General features: G+C 47.3%; 1 protein-coding gene and 1 long non-coding RNA gene across 2 annotated transcripts in view; both read left to right on the top strand.

The window, feature by feature from the left end:
• Positions 1 to 4,850: 4,850 nt before the first annotated feature.
• LOC115537755 (uncharacterized) lies at positions 4,851 to 7,769 on the top strand. Its single transcript, XR_003974857.1, has 3 exons — positions 4,851 to 4,987; positions 5,897 to 6,080; positions 6,867 to 7,769. It is a non-coding gene; the product is annotated as an uncharacterized LOC115537755 (long non-coding RNA).
• A 47-nt stretch (positions 7,770 to 7,816) lies between these two features.
• Positions 7,817 to 27,189, top strand: part of arfgef1 (ADP-ribosylation factor guanine nucleotide-exchange factor 1 (brefeldin A-inhibited)) — a gene marked incomplete at its 3' end in the record, with an annotated part of 60,475 nt that continues 41,102 nt past the window's right edge. The window contains 1 exon segment of the mRNA XM_030349762.1: positions 7,817 to 8,433. Coding sequence (XP_030205622.1) covers positions 8,313 to 8,433 — 121 coding nt within the window.

Below are 27,189 nucleotides of genomic sequence, written 5' to 3'. Positions count from 1 at the left end.
CCTTCAACCACAACCAGACCATCCTCAGAAGACAAGCAGGACAAGAGAAGGTGGTGGAAACAGAATGGCAGCAGCATGTAAGAGACCTGTCTGAATCTGGCAGCCTCCTGCTGTATGTGACCTCATCAGCCCAGAGTGAAGGGACGTACAGGTGTACTCTCAGGTACGCAGACGAAGAAGACGTAACCCACATTGAACTGAAGATACTACAGGAGCCTATTGCAGGTAGGCTCTTGGTGCCAATACAAAATAAATCACTGTGATGCTTAAACATCTGTGATGTGAAAGCGTTATCGGGCTTACCATACTTTGTCAATGTACATTGTCTTTTTTGTTTTTACAATCTACTAGGCCGATAACTAAAGTCACTTTGGAAAATGTGTCAAAAACATTGTTTACTGGGTTATTATTAACATGGAACTACTTGAATGTAAATTGCACCTCTTGTTAATATTTTTTCATTATTATACTATTAATAATGGAAATAATTCTAAAAAAATGTTTTTTTATTATTATTATATATTATTATTATTATTTTAGAAGAAATAATGAACTTCTCTTTCTCTATTTCAGAGGGATCCAATAGAACACATTGGATCACATTAGGAGTCTTCCTTGCAGCTATCCTTTCAGTTATCATCATCTGGTAAATATTAATGTTCATATTTTATTAACCGTGATTTTGTCCAGAAAGTTGGCGAGGTTAATTCTGGGTAATTTTTCCGTGATGTGAGACTGAGTGGTTTAACAAAAATGATTGAGATGAAGCCATTACTAATGTATCTCTTTTTTACACTTAGGAGAAAAACAGTCAAACAACGCAACGAAAGCCATCAATACGGTACTTCGAACCCTCAGACAAAGCAGGGTTTGACTCGTCATATGTTTATCTATTTATTTAGTCATTAAGAAGAATTGAAGTAGGGCAGGCCTGTTGAACTGCTGGCCCACGGGCCACATCCGGCCCATCGATCATTTGGATCCGGCCAGCAAATTATTAGCAGACTGTAAACAATCAAAATACATTTTTCCCCGAAAAAGCTGTTTCTGAGCAAGGATGAGAGCTGGTTCAATTTAGTCCAATATGAAACTGTTTTATCTACTCGATAAGATATATTTAGTTACATGTTTTTGCTTGTAATAGTCTAACTTTGTCTTCTCTATAACTGTCTTAGATCATCCAGCGATGGCAGATGCTGGAGAAAGGACATCTTCACCTCCCCTCCTCCCTCATGAGCTTGTACGTTCAGCCAATAATTTGTGTTCTCTTTGTAATTGCTAATACACTACACTGCTTTGTTGTCATTATTTTATTATTATTATTATTGTTTAATCTTTCAGTTACACCTTGTTACTAATTCAATGTTTGTCTTTAGGCAAACTATATAAAGTTATAAAGTTAGGCAAATTACATCAAGTTTATTTGCCCAGTGCTACCTTATGCAGTAGAATGGCAAAAGGACTTAATGCAGTGGTGTAACAATATTGTTGAACTGTATGTTTGAATACAGCCCGCAGGTCAATCAACATCCAGCACCAGATCCAGTACTACGTCTCCCTCCAGCGACACACAGCCTGCAGGGCTAACAACATCCATGTAATACAATTGGCAGACGACACAAAAGTGCTCGGCCTCATCACCGGGAATGATGAGACTGCATATTGGCAAGAAGTCCAACTGCGGGCAGCATGGTGCAGCAGAAACAACCTGGCCCTCAACACAAAAAATAACAGTCGAAACACTCCCCAATCAATAAACTTTAATGTCATTGCACATGTTACAGAGCAACGAAAAAGACCAGTTACATTCCGTCCAAGAAACATAGAAGACAGTGTGGGGAGACAGGACGGAGAGACTGTCAGGCGCTTGTTAAACAAGAAACATGCGGCCCGCGTTAGATAAGAAAGTTAAAAAAGCTAAACAAGAGGGTGACGAGGGGAAATTTTTTTTTGTCAATACCCCAAACTATGCTCATTTGAGGGGGGCACAGGGGACGGTTGGCCGGTTGAAAACCGATTGGCTGTTACGTTACGCACGTCGCTCAGTGGCCACGCTGTTGAACGCTGATTGGCTGTCATCAAGCGAATGTCGCGGCAAAGTTTAAATATTTCAACTCGAGCAAAAGTGGCGTGCTGCAAATCCACCTGAAATCCACGTGAACGCGCTCGCCCGTGCCGGGCAAAAGTGTTGCGCTGCGAATGGTATCGTTGCTTTGTATGGAATCGTTTCGCCCCTTCGCGTTTGGTGTGAACGCACAGCATAGTGCGCTGTGGAGAAGTCACTCGCACGCGTGCTCCTGTTTTGTTTTTCTCGTTCGCACGACGAAATATTCACACGCAAATGCGAGTGAAATGGGCGCACTGTAGAGCCGTGGTATACAGCAAGATAACATTTTTTTTATATGTGAATATAAAATATATATATTTATGTTAACCTTTTACCGTATGTAGCCTAACCGTGTCTATTTTACATTATCACATGTGTAGTTCGACGGTGGATATTGCAATGGATGATTGTGGACAGAGAGATGGCAAGGAGCAGCAATAAATCCACCAGTAACGAGAACCACGTGCCGTGTTCCAATAGCCGTACTTCCATGAGTATACTTTGTTACGTATTTTAAGCACATAAGCTGCCCCCACATAGCCATTAGGAAGCAGGATCTAACACACAAGCTGCATTACCCTCACATAGCCACTAGGAAGCAGGATCGAACACTTAAGCTGCAATAACTACTCCAGCCACAGATGGCAGCACCTTTAGACAGGTGAGGATGGCGGAGCCATTACGTCACCGGCCACGCCCACTTCACATAGGCCACGCCCACCTGACTGGAAAAAGCGCGTGATTCAGATGTAGAGACTAGTGGTGGATTTTATGATTAGTTTCCGTGACCCAGTTCGCGTGATTCAGTTCGCCACGAGGAGTCGTTCGCGAATCGTTTGTTCGTTCGTTCGTTCAGTCGAGTTTCCGGTAGCACTAACTCCACTGAGTCTGACTGACTCAGCTGAGAACCGTGCAATGGGGTCCATTCCATGATGCGATTTACCGCTACCGGAAACCAGGCTGAACGAACAAACGATTCATGAACTACTCCTCCCAGTTCAGTCGAGTTTCCGGTGAATCTAATCACCGGAAACTCGACTGAACGTGGAGGAGTCGTTAGCGATTCAGCCTAATTTCCGGTAACGGTGAATCGCATCAGTGGCGGTTTTAGGCACGGGCGAACCGGGCAGCCGGCCGGAGCGCCATATTTGTGGGGGGCGCCAAATCACATGGGGGGCGAGACTGCAGGCGCACACCTGCTCGTTGAGAAGGCGCCGTGCCCAGACCCCACCGAAGCCCGTAGGGTCACTATAAACTCCCCCCCCCCGCCGACTTTGGCTCATCCTGGCTCCGCCTCTTCCGCTACGTAGCTAAGATGGCTGCCGTCGAGTACGGAAAGTGCCCTTCGAACCACACTTAACGATTAGCCCGTTTTGAGTACGACATCCCGGCCAGATCTGAATTGGAACGTACTACGTACTCAAAATTTGGCTAGTAAGTACGGATAGTACGGGTATTGGAACACGGCAAAATTGTTGCTTATTTCCTGGAGGGAGTGATATGTTGTATTTCTTCTAACGTGACTAGTTGTTGCTAGACAGCAGGTGAAAAAACGACAACGTTTGCCAAGCCAAAAGAGCGTTAATCTTGCGATAAAAATAATTACCACCGTTCAAATTGGTTTGCGTCAACGCCGTTAATAACGCTGCACTATTATTTATTAATATTGTTAATTTATTTGTATTATAACGTTGTAATCAACCATTTTCAAGTACTTTTTGAAAAACTATGTACTGTGTATGCTATATTTAAATATAGCTGTAGTCAGCTATATGTAAATTACTGTTTTCCATTTTTCTTTTGATTAGTCACAAACACTGCATCTGCTGCTGTGCAGTTTGTTATCTTTAAACTATTGATGTGTTATGTGCACATTATGTCATGTCCACATAAAATAAAATAATTAATTAAAATAAAATCCTATTTTGCCCTTAATTTCTCAACCTCCCAACTGTTTGCGTGTTATATTCCTCTGATGAAACATTCTTTCAATGTTGTTGTGTTTAAGTTATCATTTATACCTGATCATATAGCAGGATAGTTACTATGCAACAAATAGCTGGAATAAACTCCCAGAGGATTTAAGACTTGCCCCAACTCTGAGCACCTTTAAAACAAGACTGAAGACTTTTATGTTTGCTTTAGCTTTCTGCTAAATCTTAAATACATTGCACTTTGCCTTTATTTTATATTTTAATACTAAAATGCCTTTTTAACTTTCTATTTTACCCATTCCTTTGCATATGTTTTCTTTTACTTATCTATTATTTTATTTTATTGCATGACAATGTTAATATGTGAAGCACTTTGAGTCTGCCTTGTGTATGAAAAGTAATATATAAATAAAGTTGCCTTGCCTTGCCTTGATCAATCCATTAAATCGGAATGACACATTTACATATATTAAGCCCATAAATTGTCCAGAATTCTAATATTAGACTTAACCTATTATTAACAAGACTTACGGATTTTATTATAATATTTTATAATAAATCCCACTATTCGAATCAGATTACAGGAAAGTTTCCCTTATTGTTTGCACCCAAATTAAGTTTCTTTACAATTAAACTTCATCTATCCACTCAACCAAACCTCAGATCTCTGATATATGTTTTGAATTCAATATAACACACCCCTAATTGCTATTACAGAAAGAAATTAATAACAAACGTATCAATAACTTTATTTTATTTATTGTAAATTACCAAAGGCAATCAAATGAGTGGCAGCCAGGAGGTTTAATCATTCCAGGTCAAAGGTTGTTGTGTCCTGGTCCTTTCAGCAGACCAACAACAGGTAGGCTACAGCTGAGAGAAGAAGGGCAGTGTTGTGATTCAGACCGTCGTGTTACTGACGGGGCCGGGGTCGTCGTTCAGGGAGGTAAGCTGGACCGAATAAACCGTCTCTCTGGCAAACCTAATTTCAAGAGTAAAAAGTAAAAAATATTTTGTTCATTGATTAAATCTGAAACTTTCACTTCCTACCAGAATTACTAGATTATCGTATAATTTTTGACCTCATTTGAACTGTGTTCATACAGAAACCAAAGCTGTCTCTAAAGACTAACCCAGGTTCTCAAGTGGGTCATGTTGTGTGAGAGAATTTGAGAGATAAGCAGACTGGGAAACATAGCGTGTGTTGCTGAACAAAAAATGAAAAGCTAGAGAACATAAATCCGTCGTCTGGTTAGTTAAGAGGACATGGTCGTCTTTGAGTCTCTCAGATTGCAGAGGTCTAGGGGTCATGTTTTATGAGCGATTCAAGGTAATTTAGTAGTCATTTATTATCAGTTATCATCTTCATGTGCTTTTACGAACTGAGAACATTGTTGTAGTGTCCGACACTGGCCACTAGATGTCAGGGTAAGGTCTCTGTTCGAAGCCGATTCAAAGGCACATTAACCTTGGCTCTAGTCTGCTTACTGAGCACGTATTAGGAGTATTAGCTAAGAGCCAATAAAGCCACACACACACACACTCATGCACACACACACACACACACACACACACACACACACACACACACACACACACACACACACACACACACACACACACACACACACACACACACACACACACACACACACACACACAGCACTCCCTTGTGTTTGAGGATATGTCTGAGGATTAGCCTGTATACTAGAAACTACAGCATTGTGAATGCACTTTAATCGGTTCACCTGCCAGACACATCTTGAAGAGTTCGAACATGAGGCCTACTCTTCAAGCTTAAATTAATTAAAAAAAACACCTGACTTAATTGTTTGGCTCTCTGAACTCCTTTCAGTCTGACGACCCGGTGAAGACACAGGCGATGAACCGGCTCAGCATCTACGTCACACCTGTTTCCTCCATTTTGGATGTGGGATAATTTCAGCTGGACTTGGACCACCATCTTCATGAAGACATACTTTCGTCATGAAGAGTACAACTCAAAGGCTCTGTTCAATGATTGCTCTGTTCACAACAGGGTACATTCGTTTACTGTTTAACATTAGTTCATGTGGTAATAAGTAAAGTTTATTATATACCATCAGTATAGGGGTTAGGGATAAGTCTTTGTATGATAGTTCAGTTGATCTGAGCAGTAAAACTCTCTAGTGGAGATCTCCGTCATACAGTCATCGTATTAAACCTGACCGATTATAAGATAAACGGTTGTGATTGGCCGGGGTTAGGCGTGTAATGAATGAATAAATACCGTAGTAAACATGAACCCCTAGTTTACATTAACACCATTAGTAAACATGAACCCTATCGCCTAGTTAACATGGACACCATTAGTTAACATGAACACCATCAACTAGTGAACATGAACACCATCACCTAGTGAACATGAACACCATTAGTTAACATGAACCCTATCACCTAGTTAACATGGACACCATTAGTTAACATGAACACAATAAGTAAACATGAACCCTATCACCTAGTTAACATGGACACCATAAGTCAACATGAGCAACATCACAACACCATCAGTGAACATGAACACAATTAGTAAAGGATCACCAAATCTTAAATTAATTGTAATTAACCATTATTTTATTGTTAATTAACTTCAGTTAGTGTTTATTACTGCATAAACAAATGTTACTTGATGTACCCTTTCTGTAAAGTGTTCTTACGATTAGTTATAATATTATTAATTATTAATTAAAGTGTTTAGTTGGATTCTAAGCATTCATTTGGTAGATATGTATCCTGACACTGGTAGTTGTTTGTTTCCTGTGACTATGTTCTCGTATTCCCGGTAGATTTGCAACCAGTGGCAACCTGGGCATCGTTCCTCCATCACGGGGCCCATTCCACCCCGGTCCAGCAGAGGGCGCCTCCCCTCATCCCGACACGCTACTATTAAGGGATTTACACCCTTTTATTAAAAGGGACTTACAGTGAAATCACGTCAGTAGCAGGTCAGGGATCAGCATCTTTCACAGGGATACCAAGGTGGAGGGAAAATCCTACCCCTTGTATGTAAACAGCACATCACTTACTAGCTGACTATCTGAAGTCTTTTCTCCAAAATCTGTTATATATAAAGTCTACGTCATAAATAAATATGTAACTATCATGTAACTACTATGATAGTTATACTATAACTATTACACTATACAGGCCCTGCTGTCACAGCCAATAGCCAAATATCCACAACATTTGAGTAGATTTCCTATACGGTAGCATAAATCTCACTTTGGCTGTGGGACCTTTAATGAATCCTACCCTATTACCCACCTTTTATGGCCATGAAGACCACATTTGGTCACATTATGAATAGTGATGGAAATCCACCTGTAGCATGAACGCTGTTTCTTTTTACATGAGCTGTTAATGACCTTAAAGCCCCTCCAGGTCCCCTTAGAAGACTTACGCACTTTCTACTGCGACATTAGTGTGTTTTTGTTATGTATGGACGGTGTGCGTGTGTGTGTGTGTGTGTGTGTGTGTGTGTGTGTGCGTTATCCAGTAATAACACATTAACATACAGTCTTCGAAACAGTTTGTATTGTTCACTGATTGCAGAATACATTATTTTATATTATCTAGGAAAACTTCTTAAATTGTCATGGTATGAGTGGCTAGTCGGGGTGACATCTCTCTCTCTCTCTCTCTCTCTCTCTCTCTCTCTCTCTCTCTCTCTCTCTCTCTCTCTCTCTCTCTCTCTCTCTCTCTCTCTCTCTCTCTCTCTCTCTCTCTCTCTCTCTCTCTCTCTCTCTCTCTCACACACACATATATCCCTCTCTCTCTTTCTCTCTCAATTTATAATTCAATTCAAAAAAGCTTTATTGGCATGAGAAATAAACATTTACATTGCCAAAGCAGGTAAACAATAAAGAGGTCAAAGTATAAAACGTAAAATACAAAATAGATAAACATATTGTTCTCTCTCTCTCTCTCTCTCTCTCTCTCTCTCTCTCTCTCTCTCTCTCTCTCTCTCTCTCTCTCTCTCTCTCTCTCGCTCTCTCTCTCCTCCCTCTCTCTGCAGCCGTCCTCCTCCTCACCGTACGTGACGTCGTTTCCTCTGTCCAACATGGCGCAGGCAGGTTGTTAACGGCCATCGAAGGGATTTACCCCACCTTACGTGTGTATCTATGTGTGTGTGTTAGGGGCATTGATCCAGGCGTGCCGGTCTCGTAGCTCGGTGCAGACCCCGGTCCAGACCCCGGGACAGCCTCACGGTTCCGCCCCGGTCTCGGTGCGACATGTATGAGGGCAAAAAGACGAACATGTTCCTCACCCGGGCTCTGGAGAAGATCCTAGCCGACAAGGAGGTCAAAAAGGCTCACCACTCCCAGCTCCGGAAAGCCTGCGAGGTGGCATTGGGTGAGTTACATCATATATATGATATATATCATGTTTCTATGGCTGGTATTGTTCCGGTTCTGGCCTCGCTGGTTTGGACACGTCATGCCCGGACTGCTGCTCCGCTCCTCGGCTACAATGTCGCAGCGGCACGGTGCTATGCCCGGTGATACGGGGCATCTAGCCCGGTTCAAAACCCTAGCAAAAACCCAGGATTTTGTTAGTTTGAACTGTCCATGACGATCCACAAGGACGAGCAGGGTTCGGGTCCGGTCTGTGTGGAAACCATCCCCCTGAAAACACGGAAATGGTGCAAAACGGGTGGGTGGTGAGCCGGAGACTCTCCCCGGTGGACAGGCCGGGAAGAGATAAAGTTAGGCCGGAAAACAATGCGTGTCATCGGGCTAGTGGATTTATTTAAATATTCCGTTGAGCGATGCTTCTTAAAATACTTATTGGTATACTTATGAGGCGATGGCCCGGTGTCTCTTCCTGGGGGGATAGGTGTCTCTGGTTGGGAGTGACAGGGGTCTCTGGTTGGGCTAGTGTATTGAGGACATATTGCCTAGTCATGTGTGTGTCTACTGTTTCCCAGTCTCTACCTGGGCCTCTATGAAGGTTTAAACTCTAAATATCGTACGGTGGTGACATTTGATAGCTGTCACTTCATGGCAGGTGTATTACAAACAAAAAGTTACTTCCTACTTACATCTTAGTCTCTCTCTCTCTCTCTCTAACGAGATTGATTGACATGGAAAATAAGCATTGCTATTGATATCCATAGGTATATTCTCTGTTTATCTCTACCTTACATTGAGTTTGTGAGTTCACAACGTGCATGCACATGCCTCCATATTTAATGAACAGGTTGTTAGTAAAGGCTCAGATTGTGAGCTTCTTCAAGCACAAGTCGTGCTCTGTTTCCACACGAGGACCTGTCCGGTCTGTTTTGCTATGGGAGTAATTTGACTCTCCCAGAGAACAACGGCGGACTGCCAGAGCCCTCGCTGCTCTGATGCCATCTCATCGCTAGCAGTCGTTGGGGAAGTTAAAGGCTTCAAGGCAATCCCCGTGCTCCCAGTCTGTCTGTCTGTGCTCCCAGTCTGTCTGTCTGTGCTCCCAGTCTGTCTGTGCTCCCAGTCGGTTTGTCTGTGCTCCCAGTCGGTCTGTCTGTGCTCCCAGTCTGTCTGTCTGTGCTCCCAGTCTGTCTGTCTGTGCTCCCAGTCTGTCTGTGCTCCCAGTCTGTCTGTCTGTGCTCCCAGTCTGTCTGTCTGTGCTCCCAGTCTGTCTGTCTGTGCTCCCAGTCTGTCTGTCTGTGCCCTCCCTGTCTGTCTGTGCCCTCCCAGTCTGTCTGTCTGTGCCCTCCCAGTCTGTCTGTCTGTGCCCTCCCAGTCTGTCTGTCTGTGCTCCCAGTCTGTCTGTCTGTGCTCCCAGTCTGTCTGTCTGTGCTCCCAGTCTGTCTGTCTGTGCCCTCCCAGTCTGTCTGTCTGTGCTCCCAGTCTGTCTGTCTGTGCTCCCAGTCTGTCTGTCTGTGCTCCCAGTCTGTCTCTCTGTGCTCCCAGTCTGTCTGTCTGTGCTCCCAGTCTGTCTGTCTGTGCCCTCCCAGTCTGTCTGTCTGTGCCCTCCCAGTCTGTCTGTCTGTGATCCCAGTCGGTCTGTCTGTGCCCTCCCAGTCTGTCTGTCTGTGCTCCCAGTCTGTCTGTCTGTGCCCTCCCAGTCTGTCTGTCTGTGCCCTCCCAGTCTGTCTGTCTGTACTCCCAGTCTGTCTGTCTGTGCTCCCAGTCTGTCTGTCTGTGCTCCCAGTCTGTCTGTCTGTGCTCCCAGTCTGTCTGTCTGTGCCCTCCCAGTCTGTCTGTCTGTGCCCTCCCAGTCTGTCTGTCTGTGCTCCCAGTCTGTCTGTCTGTGCTCCCAGTCTGTCTGTCTGTGCCCTCCCAGTCTGTCTGTCTGTGCTCCCAGTCGGTCTGTCTGTGCCCTCCCAGTCTGTCTGTCTGTGCCCTCCCAGTCTGTCTGTCTGTGCTCCCAGTCTGTCTGTCTGTCTGTCTGTCTGTGCTCCCAGTCGGTCTGTCTTTGCTCCCAGTCTGTCTGTCTGTCTGTCTGTGCTCCCAGTCTGCCTGTATCCTCTCTGTTCGTCTCTCCACTCCACTGGGAGGAGACTGGAGGAGACTCAGGGTGTAGAAGGTTAGGCGAGGACACTCTTGGAAGCGTCGAGGCTCTTTGTGGAGTTCGCTTAACATGCAGGATTAGTGAGGCACGCGCTCGTTGGCCGAGTCTGCGAGGCCGCAACACAATCCCCGGCTATACACTTACCTCCTTCAGGGATTGTTGTCCCTATCTCGCAAGATAAGGCGCACCTACAACACGGAAACGTAATCCCCCCAGGCGTGTATTTATCGCAGACGACACTGAATATTCTTTGTGGTGTTGTTGTTTTTTGGGTTCCACTCGTTCACTTGTGATGACACGGGTGGTTCATCCTGAGACGAAGCGCAGGAGCAGGAGTGACTCCAGCACGCTCGCCTGCGTATCAAAACAACTGGGTGACCCAGTACACTGCGTTACGTAATCTCCTTGGAGTGTGTGCACGGAGCTCAGAGCCATCTCCAAGAGAGGGGGAGAGAGATGGAGGTGGTGGTGGTGGTGGTGGTGGGTAGAGAGGGTGATAGGGGAGGAGAGCTAGATAGAGGGAGGGAGGGAAAGGGGGAGAGAGTGAGAGCATGTCAGTGCCGCTGTCCCGTCCACTGGCATTGTGAGTCCTTTTCACAGTAGTCCACTAGTCCAGCCATGAACTGACATTTCTGTTTTAGTTTTTGTTAAAGCAGCCAGATTTGTAATACGCCTCTGTTACAAAGAGAAACCTTGAGACAGACCTGAGTCATTGATTCGATTTTTGTGCCTGTTTGGTCACAACGTTTAAAATAACTTCACATTTAAATCACCACAGTTTTTGCTCCACAGTGCTCGACTGAAATATCTATTGGACGATACTATCGGCTTATTTGGTTCCTGAGTGCTATTGGTCATCGGTGGAATTTCCACAGATAAAGTGCTCTTAATAGCGCATAAGAAACAGCATCATTTGGAGGCTTAATACCACCAGATTATTTTACGTGTCAGGGTTCTCCAAAGATTGTATGGTCCTTTACATTCTTTACAGCTCCAACACGGTCCTTTATTGCCCCCCGACGGTCAAGCTATTATGATATAAACTATAAAGAAATGCATAAATATTTTTTTTTTATTTTACAGGGGACATTTTTCAAACTGACTAGTTTTATTTATTTAAGGGGCCTTTTATCTTTTTGACTTTTATTTAATATTTCCAAATGTATTTATTTCAGGGGACTCATATTTCCTCTCGCCACATTCCTTCCACAGCTCTTTTCATTTCCGTTTGCAATACTCAAGTTCGCCCAGCTCACATATCTCAGACCAAAGCACCACGGTCACACACTGCTGTCTGTACTGTGAAAGATCTGGCCAGTTTCCAGAGAAGGCGTGGACAATCAGACGGTTGAGTCGTCATGGGTGTACCCCCGCATGGCCCCAGACCCCTGACCTCACGGCGAGGCCAGACCCATCCTTCAGACCAGTTGTTTAACGGTGTGTGTACTGCCGAAGTCGGACCGACTTTAATAGTCACCTAGCGGGCATCAGACCAAGCCACCGTATTTACAGGTAGAGCAGAAGACTGTCTGATGTAGTCCGCCGGCCTCTGGGTCCCCCAGGTTGGGTTTCCGGTTCAAATCCGCCGCCCCGCTAGTAGTAGACGTGTGCGTGGCAGTACCACGAATCTATTGTGAGGTGTAGGCTGTGTTGGTTGGCTGAAAAGGCCTGGACCAGAGATGGGAGGGGTCAGGGGGCATCGGGGGGGTGCGAGATGATGAGGATGATGAGGATGACGGGAGGGGTCAGTGGTCTCGTTCTGACTCCCAACCGTGACCCTCCTCCTCCTCAGTCGATGTGACATTCCATGGCGCGGGTCCGTCCACCGGAGAGTACCAGTTGAATTCCACACATTTCTCTGCTTTCGTACATTTCTTTCCTTCAGATAGACGAGGGGAGGAAGAGGAGGAGGAGGAAGACGCGGCGATGTGGGGAGCGCCATACACATGACCCGAGGTCATGTCATCCTCCGTTGTTTATCTTATGAGATCACGGAGAGAGCTTGTTCTAGTTTCCTGAAGAAAGGGCGGCCGTACCATGGCACAAATGATAAGAGTGCACGTCTGAGGGCAAACGGAGAAATATGAAAAGGTCCCCTCTGGCAGCACTACTCTTCCTGAGGAACAGTGGCAGAAAGGCCATTTGGTGTATTGCCTGTCGTGCTTTGATGTTTCTCGCAAGTGGATGGTCTTCTTTGGTTTTTTAAAAGCCCTATTTCCGTCCCTTTCTGATCTGCGAAGTTAATGTGGCTCTACCGCAGATGTTATGGTTGGGGGGGGGGGGGAGGATGATTTACTAAGTGCAAGGATGTGACCTGAGATAGGATAGTGTGGTAGCTTAAGGTGGTCAACTCCACTGCTAAAAGATACTGGGTTTGATCCCCAGTCTCCCTCCTTAGGAGGGACGCCTGACTCTTGCTGCTCCTTAAAAGATTGCCTAAGCCCCTCCCCTTCCTGTAGACAACCATTGGGCCTTTTTTTGGTAAGAATGTGTACGGTGGTCAAATGCAAGGGATAGATAATCTTTTGATCCATTTGATTTGTGGCATGAATTCCAGATTTGATGTTTTCAAGCAGTTTGGAGAATAACTGTCAAAAGTATAATGTGAACCATATTACTGTGAAAACACGTAAATAGAAAGTGTAAGTACCCCGAATTCACGTGAGGGATTCTCTCTCCATAAGCTGCCAAGCTCCCCAGAGCCGCTAAAGGTAACGTGACGCGATGTCTGTGTTAGCATTTTCGTACGGGATGCAGTCAGACAAGCAACTGATGTTGATCATTCGTTCGCTTGCTGGATGATAAGAGTAGCAGGATGCTTTCGAGAAACACTTCAGGTTAGCCACTTGTTATGTTTGGGATGTTTATCCTGCGAAGTGCACTGAGTGCCTTCACACAAACCCAAATTATACACTTTTTGCTACAAGCTGTGACTTTCCTGACTTGCAAAGTAGTTTTTTTAAATCAACAAACATCTGTGTAATTCACACACCAAGGACAAAGGATTATTCTCTGGCCGTGGTCCACCCTACATATTTATCCTGAATCACGTTCCATCGGGAGGGACTTGGCGTCTCTATACCATGGGATCCACTGTAGCGTTGGATAAGGCGCCGTCTTCTAAATGATTCAATACAGTAGACCAGGTCTGAGCACTGGGGTTATGTGTCGGCCCTGGGATCATGTGACCCAGGATCAAGTCCTATCTCTGCTGCTGAGGTCCCACCTGATCCAGGATCAGGTCCTATCTCTGCTGCTGAGGTCCCACCTGACCCAGGAACAGGCAGTATCTCTGGTGCTGGGGTACCACCTGATCAACGATCAGGTGGTATCTCTGGTACTGGGGTATCTCTGGTACTGGGGTACCACCTGATCAACGATCAGGTGGTATCTCTGGTACTGGAGTACCACCTGACGATCAGGTGGTATCTCTGGTTCTGGGGTACCACCTGATCAACGATCAGGCAGTGTCTCTGGTGCTTTGGTACCTCGGCATCAAACAGAGAGGGCAGCATCTTCAAATCCGGTTGCACAGAGGTTCCCTGTGACATTTCCTTGGTTCTTATTGCTCCACCTCGACCTGTGCACTTGTGTTCCTTGGTGCCTGGCTGCTGCTAAGAGCAAAAAGCAAGACAAATAAAAGCTCCAGTCTGTTTGAAAAAGAGCTGGACACACAGTTTTTCTTAGCTGTACAAAGAGGCAGAGTCGGTCATCAGTTATTCACTGGAATGTAGTCTCAGAGCCTTTAGTGGAGCTAATGGTTGCATGAGGATGTTGAAGCCTGTATGTAAATGTATCGCTAAACCTTCCAACCGTCATTTGAGTCCTTCTGCTCATTGAGGGCTGCTTTGTTTGTTTGGAGGAAGGGGGGAGTGGTCTTTCACCTGTGGCTGGTTCCTTGGCTGGCGATTGAAATTGGAGGCCTTTTTTGTTTGCATATTTTCTCTAGCTACTGGACTCCTGTTGTTCGAAGAGAAAAAGATGTATGGCGAATGTCAAGTTGCATGAAGATGTCTCTGATGTCGTAAGTTATTCAAAGTCAGTTGGTGTGGTTCTTGAAACAGGTTTCAGAAGCATAAAGTGAACACAATGTTATCTAAACATCAAGTGTAATCGGTTTAAAGGTCAAGCCCATCCTTGTAGTTCTTGAATTTGCTGTACTGCACACGTTCTCCCAGATACTTTGCTAGCCCCATAAACATGTCCGATGCAATACAGAGGCACATGGACAATACCGGTGAAACTAATGATACACCTTCAGTGTGACTCTTGTCAGACTCTTCTCAATGTTGACATATTTTGTTTGTAATGTGCAGACAAAGATCTGTCGGTTTCAAAGTGGCTTTCGAAACCATCTCAACACTTACTTGAGATAACCAACCCATTTGTAAAAGTTGTAGCATATTTTTGAGGATTCAAATTCAACCGCTTGGACAACTAAGTTGGACCGATTTGAACACGTTATAGGAAGTTAGATTTGCACTAGGCTTTGATGCAAAGCAAGTGATTTTCTGCTTCCTGTTTTACTGTGCTGTGTCTCTACTCCATCCAAGCTGGGCTGGCGGGGGGGGGGCTCAGCTGTTGAAGACCCTGGCATGGAGGGACAGAAATAAAAACCCTGTCATCTATGCCAATGTGTTGGTTGAGGTTTGGTGGGACAGAAAAAGGCACTTCTGGTAATTAAACACAAATAAACACATGCTTGCGGTTGCCGAGGTTAATGTAGGCTTCCGCCGACAGCGCTTGCCTGCCCATGATACACAGCGTGGGTTCAGTCTTTTCAATTAAAGGTCCAGTGATTCGAATTTAGTAGCAGCTAGAAGTGAGTACAGGTTTCAACCAACTGAACGACCCCCCCAATCCCTCGAAAGACTACAGTGGCCTGCACTAGCCTGTATTGCAATCGTTTTGCAAAAAGAACACAATTATAATCGCACCATGGTTGATTTTTGATGGAACTAGCCTGCAAAAAAATCTGTTTAACTCATCACGATCTTTTCACCCTGGACACTAGACGTTGTAGGACAAGGGGGAGGTAGCTTCTCAAAACAGTCCTTTATTGCATCCATAGTGGGGAACTACATTCATGGACCTATAATTATGGCTATCTGTTATATGTATCGATTAGATAGGAGTCTGAGCTACAAGGCTTACAAGCCAGTGTTTACTTGCAATGTGATACGTGAATATAGGTTGGTTTTAAAAACATGAAAAATAATACAGACTCCCCGTCTTCAAGGGCCCTGTAGATCAGTGTTTCTCCCCTCATGCATCAGCAGCTGTCTAATCAGGGTGCTTCCCCCCTCTGTTGCCCATTGAGGAAGGAGGAAGTGTGACTAATAGTTGGCAAAGGATTGCGCTGCAGCAGTTGTAGAGGACATGTACACTGAGTCCATCGCTAGTTGGAGTGGTTGGCTATAATACAGGATTGACTTCTCTCCAGGCTGTTCTGGAGGTCCAATGTTTTATAGATGTTTCAATGTTTTACATCCTTTTTAAAAAAAAAATATATATCCCCAAAGGGCGTTCATTAGACCAGACATCTGTAGAAGTGTGTTTTGGAGGTCTGACACTCTTGTGCCGCTCTGTTTTACTTATAGTTATATAGCATGTGTCATGTGTCAGTCACATTTCACTCGTCTGTCGTCAATGCTAATCTATGGCGATTTCAATAATGTTAATTAAAAATCCCGTCCTATAACTGATATATTCTTCAAATCATAAATGCTGACGGGACCTTATCTCAGCAGGCCAATTAGTGCCCTTACGTTATCAATGTATAGGCCCTTCTTTAATAATAATATCCTGTATCTTGCACATATAAATGCTATGAATAGCGTTCCACGGAATTGCATACATGCATGCAAGTCCACTTAAAATGGAATAGCGGGCTTGATCGGCTATATAGCTCGCGCTCAGGAGGTAGAGCAGATGTCTTGTAACCGAAAGGTTGCTAGTTCAATCCCCAGCTCCTCCTAGCTGAGTGTCGATGTGTCCCTGAGCAAGACACTTAACCTTAACTGCTCCTGACGAGCTGGCTGTCGCCTTGCATGGTCGGTGTGTCATTGTGTGTATAACCGATGTAAGTCGCTTTGGATAAAAGCGTCTACCAAATGCCCTAATTGTAATTGATGCCTTAGTGTGAATGTCGTGGATGCCTTATTTTGGTCCAGTCCACGTTGGCTGTGATAGTTTTGCATTACCGCTATCTGTGTCTACCCCGGGCCTAACTCAGAAATGAGGAGTGTGTGAATCGGTGTGTCCCTGTATTCTCGAGGGGCACATTAACCGTGGCTGACCAGCAGGTTCCCTGACACAGCGTTTAGGTTACGAGGAGCCAAGAACACCATCACGCCAGCCAGGGCACAGGGCCCCCCGAGGTGAAACGCTACTTATTTAATCAGTTGTGGAATATGACCTCCTTCATTATGTTCAGATGCACCACAAGGCTTGGTAGCTTATCGGCCCTTCCTGGCGTCACAGCGAGCAGGGACGTTGCTGCTTAATGAATTACAGCACAGAGGAGGGAAATGGATCATGAAACCCATCCAGCCCTCTCTCCATCCACATTGTCCGCCGTTTGTGTTCTTCTGAGTCTGGCGGCAGACAGACAGAGAGGCTGCGCCAGGGAAGGACTTGAAAAGACAGGAAATAGATAATTCATCTTTTTCAGAGAAGCCAAATAGTGATGGAAAGCATATTCTTTCATAAGATGGCCTGGTTGGATAGGGTAGCGGTTGATTCTGGGTTCAGAGCCCAGTGTCCGTAGTCTACAGTAGCAGTCCTTTGAGTAAACACTGTAAATCACTTTGGATTAAAGAGGCAGTAAGATTAATGGTCGGTCTGTATACATTTGTTTGCCGTAGCATGGTATTGAGAAGGCTGTAATCATGAAGGCCACCTTTTGTCTTTTCTTTAAGGCTGATGGGGTCGGCTTTGTAAATCCTGTCTTCCTTTTCCTTTTTAATTTGTGCAGCACTGCACCAACCCTGGACCAAACACACCACTTTTGGGATAGGAAACCCGTGTCCTAGTACACCTTCTGTCCACTGAGAATGTAATGAAGTCTCATTAAAGTCTCATTATGTTTTCAGCAGCTGAAGGTTCAGTAAGTGTGGCCTTGCAGTCTCTGTGTGTGTTGTTTTGGTTTGCCTATCACCTACCCAAAGAAAACGCTTCTTTAACTCAGCCTTGAGAGCCGAGGAATAAACAAAAAAAAGCATTCTGATTTGGCAGAGGATTAGGCAAGTGTGAATGGCTGCCCTGGACCCCCCCCCCACACACACACACACACACACACACACACACACACACACACACACACACACACACACACACACACACACACACACACACACACACACACACACACACACACACACACACACACACACACACGTGTACACTCACTCACATGTGTACACTCACTCACATGTGTACACACACTCACATGTGTACACACACTCACACTTGCACACACTTGCACACACTCACACTCGCACACACTCACTCTCGGGTAGCCCAGACAACCTCTGGCAGTATTTCCGACCTCCCCTCCCAATGTAATTACTGCTGCGCAGCCTCCCTTTCTTGGGGGACAATGGAAATGTCAGGGGTCCCATCCTTCTCAGGCTTCGCGCGGTGCCCACGCCGCCCGCCGGCTATCGGTGTTTGGTAAGAGGTCCGCAGCGACACCCACACACAACGATCCCCCCCCCCCACCAACCACCATCACCCCACCCCGTTAAGCTCAGTCAGGCTTTCTAGTCAGGCGGCCGGATATGGCTGGGGGAGTCTTTCTTTCCACCAGACGCTTGCGTTGCTATGCTGAGCAGGCAGGAGGATTACTTTAAGATCCACCTTGGTTTAGTCTTCGTGGGTACACACACGGCCATGTGTACGGCAGGCCGTGGGGCTTTTGGCGTCCTGTGGTATTGTGAGGCGTTTCTCACAGGGGTTTCTCACAACCTCAACCTCAGGCCGGTCGGGGGCCTTGTTGTCTTCCTCTGTGGGATGTTTTGGAAAGAGATCTGCCTGTGCACAAACCCGACCCGGCCACACCCAAGGCTTCAACCTTTTGTGCCTTTATGGGCACTATCGGCTGGCTGGCTGGCAGGCTGCCTAACTGGTTGGATTGCTAGTGGCTGGACTGCGTGACTGGGCAGGGTAGAGTGTGGTGCATGTTGCGTTACTGGTGAATGGTGTGTTACTGGCGAATGTTGTGTTAGTGGTGGTGCATGTTGTGTTACTGGTGAATGGTGTGTGACTGGTGAATGGTGTGTGACTGGTGTGTTACTGGTGAATGGTGTGCGAGTGGTGAATGTTGTGTTAGTGGTGCATGTTGTGTTAGTGGTGCATGTTGTGCGAGTGGTGCATGTTGTGCGAGTGGTGCATGTTGTGTTTGTGGTGCATGCTGCATGGGGCCGTGGTAAATGCAGATGAGCGGGGAGCTGTTTGAAGTGGTAATGGGCGCCATGGCTCCCCTGTCTTCCGCCTCTCACTCCTGGGATGGATGCCGGGCGAGTCATCGACCCAGAACCCCTGTGTGTAAGGGGTCTGGGGGGGGGGGCTGTGGTCTGGGGGGCTTTTTCTGTCTTTCATTTCGTCTTGCTTCGTTCCCTCCTTCCTTCCCACTATCTCTCTTTCATCCCTTTAGTCCTTCATTTCTTCCCTCCTTCATTCCTTGCCTCCTTCCCTCCATCATTCCTTCGTTCCTTTATTCCGTGCCTCCTTCCCTCCTTCATTCCCCGCCTCCTTCCCTCCTGGGTGGTCCTGTAGTCCTGTAGTTAGTGCTTACATCCCCGTCCTCTGTATGTGTGCTGATACCGTCGCCTCGTGTGCTCCTTCTCTCCTCCTCTGCGGTCTGCCTGTTTGTCTGGCTGCTCGACTCCCGTTTGCTCCTCAGGTTCTGCCTGCTGTAGCCTGACGCAGCGGTCTGCTAGCTAGCTGCCCCTGCTCTGGTGCTTGTCTGTACGACGTTGATGGCCTGCCTGTTGTGATTGTATCTAAGTAAAGCTTATCTCAAAACCTTTTGACAATCTTAGGCCCCTTCCCCCTCCCTGAAGAGGCCTCGCCTCTTGCCAGACTGCGGTTGTAAATAAGAGTTTGTTCTTAATGACTTGCCTCGTTGAATAAATCATAGATGAAAAAAAAACATTCATTTGCATTAGTCAAACTACGTTAGTTAGTTAAAGGAGCGGAGAGTTTGGACGGCTTTCTGCTTCCTCTGCAAAGTGTTTCCGTTGTTGTTCTGCCAGCGCCTCGTTCAGCCTCAGAGGAGGAGGCGCGTTAGGGCTGATTCATACTGGATCCATCCTCTGACTACGGAATATCATAAATAATGGCAGGCGGCCCATCGGCCGTCACCAGGGCCCGCCGCCATCTCCTAAATGTGGACGCCGTCAGGCGAGCGTCCAAGAACAACTCAAAATCGAGAATCCTTTGCCTCTTCTCCAAGCATGTCTTTTGTTTACTCAGCATCCCTGGTTATAAATATTCAAATGTTTTAACTTTTAACCCTGACACACAACCCGTGTGTGTGCGTATGCATGCAGTGCGTCACACAGATGCTGTGCTGCTTTTTTGTTAGCCACGTGCCGCCCCATGCTACGCGGCACTGAACCACGTTAGAGGTTATTGACCCGACGCTGCATTCCTCGCATAACACACACGGCGTCCTAGGCTGGGCGCTGCTCAGCTAGCCTCCAGTCAAACACCTGACCGTCGGGAGGCTAGCTGGGCTAGCTGAGTAGCAGCTAGCCTCCCCTCCAACACCTGACCGTCGGGAGGCTAGCTGGGCTAGCTGAGTAGCAGCTAGCCTCCCCTCCAACACCTGACCATCAGGAGGCTAGCTGGGCTAGCTGAGTAGCAGCTAGCCTCCCCTCCAACACCTGACCGTCGGGAGCCTAGCTGGGCTAGCTGAGTAGCAGCTAGCCTCCCCTCCAACACCTGACCGTCAGGAGGCTAGCTGGCCTAGCTGAGTAGCAGCTAGCCTCCCCTCCAACACCTGACCATCAGGAGGCTAGCTGGGCTAGCTGAGTAGCAGCTAGCCTCCCCTCCAACACCTGACCATCAGGAGGCTAGCTGGGCTAGCTGAGTAGCAGCTAGCCTCCCCTCCAACACCTGACCGTCAGGAGGCTAGCTGGGCTAACTGAGTAGCAGCTAGTCTCCCCTCCAACACCTGACAATCAGGAGGCTAGCTGGGCTAGCTGAGTAGCAGCTAGCCTCCCCTCCAACACCTGACCATCAGGAGCCTAGCTGGGCTAGCTGAGTAGCAGCTAGCCTCCCCTCACACACCTGGCAGTCAGGAGGCTAGCTGGGCTAGCTGCTGCCCGGCTAGCCTCCACTCACACACCTGGCAGTCAGGAGGCTAGCTGGGCTAGCTGAGTAGCAGCTAGCCTCCCCTCCAACACCTGACAGTCAGGAGGCTAGTTGGGCTAGCTAAGTAGCAGCTAGCCTCCCCTCACACACCTGGCAGTCAGGAGGCTAGCTGGGCTAGCTGCACAGTCAGGAGGCTAGCTGGGCTAGCTGCACAGTCAGGGGGCTAGCTGGGCTAGCTGCACAGTCAGGGGGCTAGCTGGGCTAGCTGGGCTAGCTGCACAGTCAGGAGCCTGTCTGGGATAGCGGCTGCCCTTCTGACGGCGCGTCCTGTTGACTGTCTTGAGTGCCACGTTGTCAGAACACAGTGCATGGTGCCTGTGAGCAGCTGTAGTCAGCACTAGGGAGGGGGGGAGAGAGGCAGATCTATTAGAAGGGGGGGGGGGGGGGGGGGGAGAGAGGCAGATCTATTAGAGGGAGGGGGGGAGAGAGGCAGATGTATTAGAGGGAGGGGGGCAGAGAGGCAGATCTATTAGAGGGAGGGGGAGATAGAGCTGGAGTATTAATTCAAGATGGCAGGTAAGGTTAGTAGTTCTGATTTTCTTTCTTTTTTTTTTTTTTTCCAATAGTTTTTGTGTCTGCAAGCATCAAATAGTTTCCGGGCCAAAGCACAAATGTGTGTTCAAATGGGACTGATGAAATTGAAATGCGACGAATGACTTTAAAATGCGACCATCCCCCTCTTCACACACAGTTGACCGGCTTCTAACTTTTCTGCTCATCTCTGGCGTGGCCGGCTCAGAGTACAATAGAGGTCCGTGGTTATAGACAGATCCTTCACTGGGCTGTCCTGAGCTGGAGCAGGATCCAAACTGGTTTGAGTAACCGTTGTTACTACTAGTCAAACTACTTAGTGCTGCTCAGCCCCATGATAAGTGCGGGTGTGCGTGTGCGTGTGTGTGTGTGTGTGAGAGACACACGCCCGGGGCGTGTGCAGGGCTTGTCATCTGATGCTCCCCAAGGTTTTACTGCTGCTTAGCCTCAGAACAACAGAACCTCCTCCCCATGGGACCTCTGTACCACAAAGACGTCGTCTACACACTCAGAGAGAGAGAGACACACACACTGCACTGTAACACACTGGTACTGGTTCCATCGTGGAGACCTGCCCCTCCCGGCGCCCGGTGACTTTGAGCCGAGCGCCCGGCCTGGGCCTTGCTGTACTGCTGCCCTCCCCTCCTGGCGGGGGCTGATTCTCCCAGCAGAGGCCCAGCGCGGCCCCGTGTCCCCCCAGCGCCGCTCCCCAGACCTGGGCTCATGCATCTTTTAGAGGCGGCCGCTTGTTGTGCTGGTGTCGGATAGCCGCCACCGCCGCCGCCGCCGCGGCGCTCTGAGGCCTCTTTGTTCGGTCAGAACAAGACGGCTGCAGTCTGCAGACCCCACAGCAGGTCCACCGCTGGTCAGAGCTGCGCTCGCTGGTCCCCACCAGTGCTCCCTCCTCCCAGTGTCACCAGTGCTCCCTCCCAGTGTCACCAGTGCTCCCTCCTCCCAGTGTCACCAGTGCTCCCTCCTCCCAGTGTCACCAGTGCTCCCTCCTCCCAGTGTCACCAGTGCTCCCTCCTCCCAGTGTCACCTGTGTTCCCTCCTCCCAGTGTCACCAGTGCTCCCTCCCAGTGTGACCAGTGCTCCCTCCTCCCAGTGTCACCAGTGCTCCCTCCTCCCAGTGTCACCAGTGCTCCCTCCTCCCAGTGTCACCAGTGCTCCCTCCTCCCAGTGTCACCAGTGCTCCCTCCTCCCAGTGTCACCAGTGCTCCCTCCCAGTGTCACCAGTGCTCCCTCCTCCCAGTGTCACCAGTGCTCCCTCCTCCCAGTGTCACCAGTGCTCCCTCCTCCCAGTGTCACCAGTGCTCCCTCCCAGTGTCACCAGTGCTCCCTCCCAGTGTCACCAGTGCTCCCTCCTCCCAGTGTCACCAGTGCTCCCTCCTCCCAGTGTCACCAGTGCTCCCTCCTCCCAGTGTCACCAGTGCTCCCTCCTCCCAGTGTCACCTGTGCTCCTTCCTCCCAGTGTCACCAGTGCTCCCTCCCAGTGTGACCAGTGCTCCCTCCCAGTGTCCCCAGTGTCCCCTCTAGGAAGGCTCTGCCCGTGCTCCACAAACATCTGCAGGACATCAAGCCAGCCCAGACCTCTTTACTGTTTGTTTTTGTCTAGGAGCCGCTTGTTTGAACGCTGAAACACTTGAGTTGAACTGTAAATAAATATGCAAATAACAACACATGCATCACAAACCATGCCTGACGCCGCCCAGCCCATAATATGTTGCGGTGCCAGTATGTTCAGACCGCCTAGGGAGGTCACAGTCAGTGCTTTGTGCAATCGCTCTTTTGGAGCCAATGGTGGACTGAAGGTCATCATGCTCGCTCTTCTTATGGCCAACTTACCGAGGTCGCACCACGGCTGCCATGACAGCCGGGCGCTCAAGTCATCATGTAACCGTTTGTAGGGTCAGCAAGACCCCCACCCAGTGTGTACTAGGAGGCCTTGCTTCTAACATCTGCAAGTACCACATAGTGTAGCTCAATAGACATGTAATGGACATGCAAAAACTATCTTTATAGTTTTCTTTGTATCTGGCCCAGATATCGCACATTTGTAGTGCGAGTAATGTAACCTGTCCAGTGTTTCCCCTAGAATTTTTTTTAGGCCCGGTGGTAAGAGCTGATGGTGTGATTTGTTATACATTTTTCACGGGATGCTAGAGTATTTGTTGGTTATTTCCAAATAAAACACTTGCTTAGCCATCACAAGTTGGTTAAGTTATGGACATATAAAGAACGAGGCTAGTGTTTCGCGGGGGCGGTAAAAATGTCCATGGTAACGGCGGGCTGAACCAATCAGACGTTGCATCGGTTCATGGTATAGTTCTTCTGCCGGAGAATAAACAGTGTTTTTCTAAAAACAAAGTTGATTTAATATAAACTAATTTCATGTACAGGAGCATAAAGCACCAATACATATTGAGATAGCTGGTGGTGAGCTTGGATGGTTATGATATTATGGCTAATAATAATAATAATAAAAAAAAAATTTTTTTTTTTTTTTTTTCATTTTTTTTTTTTTTCTCTTTTTCATTTCTTTTCATTTTTTTGGCCGGTTGTTGGCCTGGCGGGGGCGCTCGTTGGCCTGGCGGCCCGCCAGGCCTGAACAATGGTAGGGGAAACACTGCTGTCTTTATGACAGGTGTGCACGTAAGTTGATGCTCACAGGCCTCCAAGTCCTTCTCGTGGGGGTTTGTGTGTTTGCTCGGACTCTAGTATTTCTGGGGCCAACCATTTTCCAGTTGGGTTAAGGCTGTTTTTATTGTTGTTCTGAGAAAAGCATTTTAGCCGAGGTATGAATCACTGAAGCATGCATAATTGATGCACACATAAGAATTATGCCATGCCTTTAATAATCTAATTAACGTTAAACATTATGTCGTTTGTCAAAAGCCGCTAATCATCAATATAATAAAGTAATCAATCTTACCGCCTGCTTCCCCAGTCAGTAAGTGGGTCTGGTCAGGTGGGCTGTCGCGGGCTCCTTCTTTATAGAAGGAGGACAAAGGTCATGATCGAACCTTCTCCCCTTAATGCCTCGCTATGACGACCACGATATGCTAACTCCAGCGGGGAGTGGAGGAATGATTAGCCACTTTTTGTAATTTTAGTCTCACCAGGTTAGGAGGCGGGGGTAGGGGTTAGGGCCTCGGGGTTACCATGGTGACCCTGAGAGCAGGCAGGAGAGAGACGGGGGCGGGCCTCAGAATGGGGGCGGGCCTCAGATTGGGGGCGGGCCTCAAACGGGGGCGGGCCTCAGGGGGTGTGAGCACAGCGGCTGAGGAAGGAGGAGTCACCTGGTTCTGGAGCCACCTGGCCCGCCCCCATTCCGAGGCCCGCCCCCATTCCGAGGCCCGCCCCCATTCCGAGGCCCGCCCCCATTCCGAGGCCCGCCCCCATTCTAACGCCCGCCCCCATTCTGAAACTGATTCTACTAAGTTCTGTTTAGGGCTGTTTTTTATCGGATAAATAAACGTGCTGTGAAGAACTTTTAGATTCCCAACGCAGCGCTCATGGACGGTTGCTGTCGGGAACACGCGGAAGCGTCATCACTGACGAGGCGTCCCGTTATCACCAGGGCCGTGAACGCGCCTTTCACCCCCCCAGGGATCATCTAATGATGACTCCCAAACCAGGCGTGTTCTCCTTTTCCTGTAGAACACATTTTAAGTCATATTAACAAATTGCACGAAAAAGATCCTTCATTATTCTCTCAAGAAGCCGAGAGACAAACTTTGTTCAAAGACTGAAACGCATTTAAATGAGTTGACTCGGTATGCTATAACTAATGCTAAAACATTTAGTGACCCCCTGTGGTACAGACAGTTCCCCCCTACGGAGTCTTATTATATCATAAGTAGACAAACAGCATATTATTCTGGCACACTGTGGTGGTGAACAGAATCTATGGGGTTTAATTTGGCAGCTGCGATGCAGACGATGAGGCAGCCATGATGGCAGGACTTATTATGGTCTGTGTACTGATCAAGGCCTCATGGGGCCCTACACACGCACACACGCACGCACGCACGTCGGTGCCCTCCATGGTAACCTCTCTGGTGTGTGGGTTTGTGACTAGTGTGCGCAGAGTTTCACAGTTCAGACGTCCAGGCATCTGGTGTGTGTGTGTGTGTGTGTGTGTGTGTGTGTGAAGATGTGACTGTGTGTTTATCAGGTCACATCGGCCTGGGCTATCTGTTAGTGTCTGAACCGTGAGTCTGTGATGTAGCCTGTTACGCCTACCAGAGTGAGCAGATATTAGGCCGTAGACAGAAAGCTGGAGTGTTTTCCTAACACTAGGAAAGGCCGACATTGTTTAGTTGGAGATAAGGTGGGATATAATAAACATGCAACAAGGACATTAAGGTTTTTTAATATGTGAAAGAACGGATAATAATGATGAATCACGCAGCTGCGGACGACACTTTTCGCAAATTGCGATGTGCGTCTAACAAAACAACACCTACACTTATTGTGTTTCATATATTTATTCTATCGTAAAGTGTGATTGATTCGTTCAGGAGACATTTAATATCTTTTTGTTTCAGACGCCCGGAATAATGATATCCAGTTTGGCAATATTCTTTAATATTTTTTCCGCTTTTCAGCTTCCTAATCTCAGTGGCTCATTAAGAGCCGTTTTATTTCAGTTTAGTATTGTTTACACGTTGGACAATGTTTTACATGAGCAGTGGACTGCCGAGGTCATTTGGACCCAGGCACTTGACTAATGCAATAAAACTCAAGATGATCTACCTTTACTGTTGATATGTTTGTTATTGACAAGTTTAGTTCAACTCCAATCACAGAAATACAACTTGAAGTAAAGAATGGTTATCAGTTTTCAAATACTTTGTTAGTGTTAGTCAACATAACTAGCTGTTTAGGTTTAGGAAACACACCTACTTGGTTAAGTTAAGGCAACACAACTAGCTGGTCAGGTTTAGGGTAAGGCTTAGGCAGTCAGGATTAGGCAAACACCTCCTGTTTGAGCCAAACTAAAAGCAAACAATTGGCGATTTGGTTACTGACTTATAATAGGACCCTGTACTCAAATTGTAAAACCTTAGTCAGTGCGATCATTTGGTGAAAGCTTTTCAAGCTTCTTGTCTGTTTGAGGAACAAAAAAGCCTTGTTCCACTCATTAGCGCTGTCACAACTTTGTCAGGGCAAAGTATTGAAAGATGACAGGATCATAACACACTCGCCCAATCTTTGAGCCACTGCAAGAATTCATTCAAAAACCGCAGAATTCCACGCCTGGGGAGAACAACAGTGGAACAGAACCACTGTTCCCTACAAAGCATGCCGTCACTCTACGCCGCGCGCGGCTATCAACCTGACACGTTCGGATTCATATTCTGGAGGGTGTCCGATGTTGAAAAGAAAAGAAAACACACTTGAAGCGTCAGAACTGATCCTTTCATTACCTCAATCGCACTGGTCAGTGGGTAATGTTGTCTGCCTCTGGCTCACAACACTACCACCGTCGGAACGATGAAATGAAAGCGGAAGAGGAACCTCCAACGCACAAACGACACTGAAACGGCCGCGCTTTTCTGCTGTGGTACTAGCGCTGTGGTGACCTAGCCTTCTGTCACAGTTAATTGAATAATACCTTCAAAATACATGGCGTGTGTGTGTGTGTGCGTGCGTGCGGCGTGTGTGTGTCACCAATAAATAGCCGTGATTGAAATGCCT

The sequence above is a fragment of the Gadus morhua genome, chromosome 23 (assembly GCF_902167405.1).
Source record: "Gadus morhua chromosome 23, gadMor3.0, whole genome shotgun sequence".
Taxonomy (NCBI): Eukaryota; Metazoa; Chordata; class Actinopteri; order Gadiformes; family Gadidae; genus Gadus; species Gadus morhua.
The sequence above is the reverse complement of the archived record's forward strand: the minus strand, read 5'-3'. Positions and strand labels throughout refer to the sequence as shown.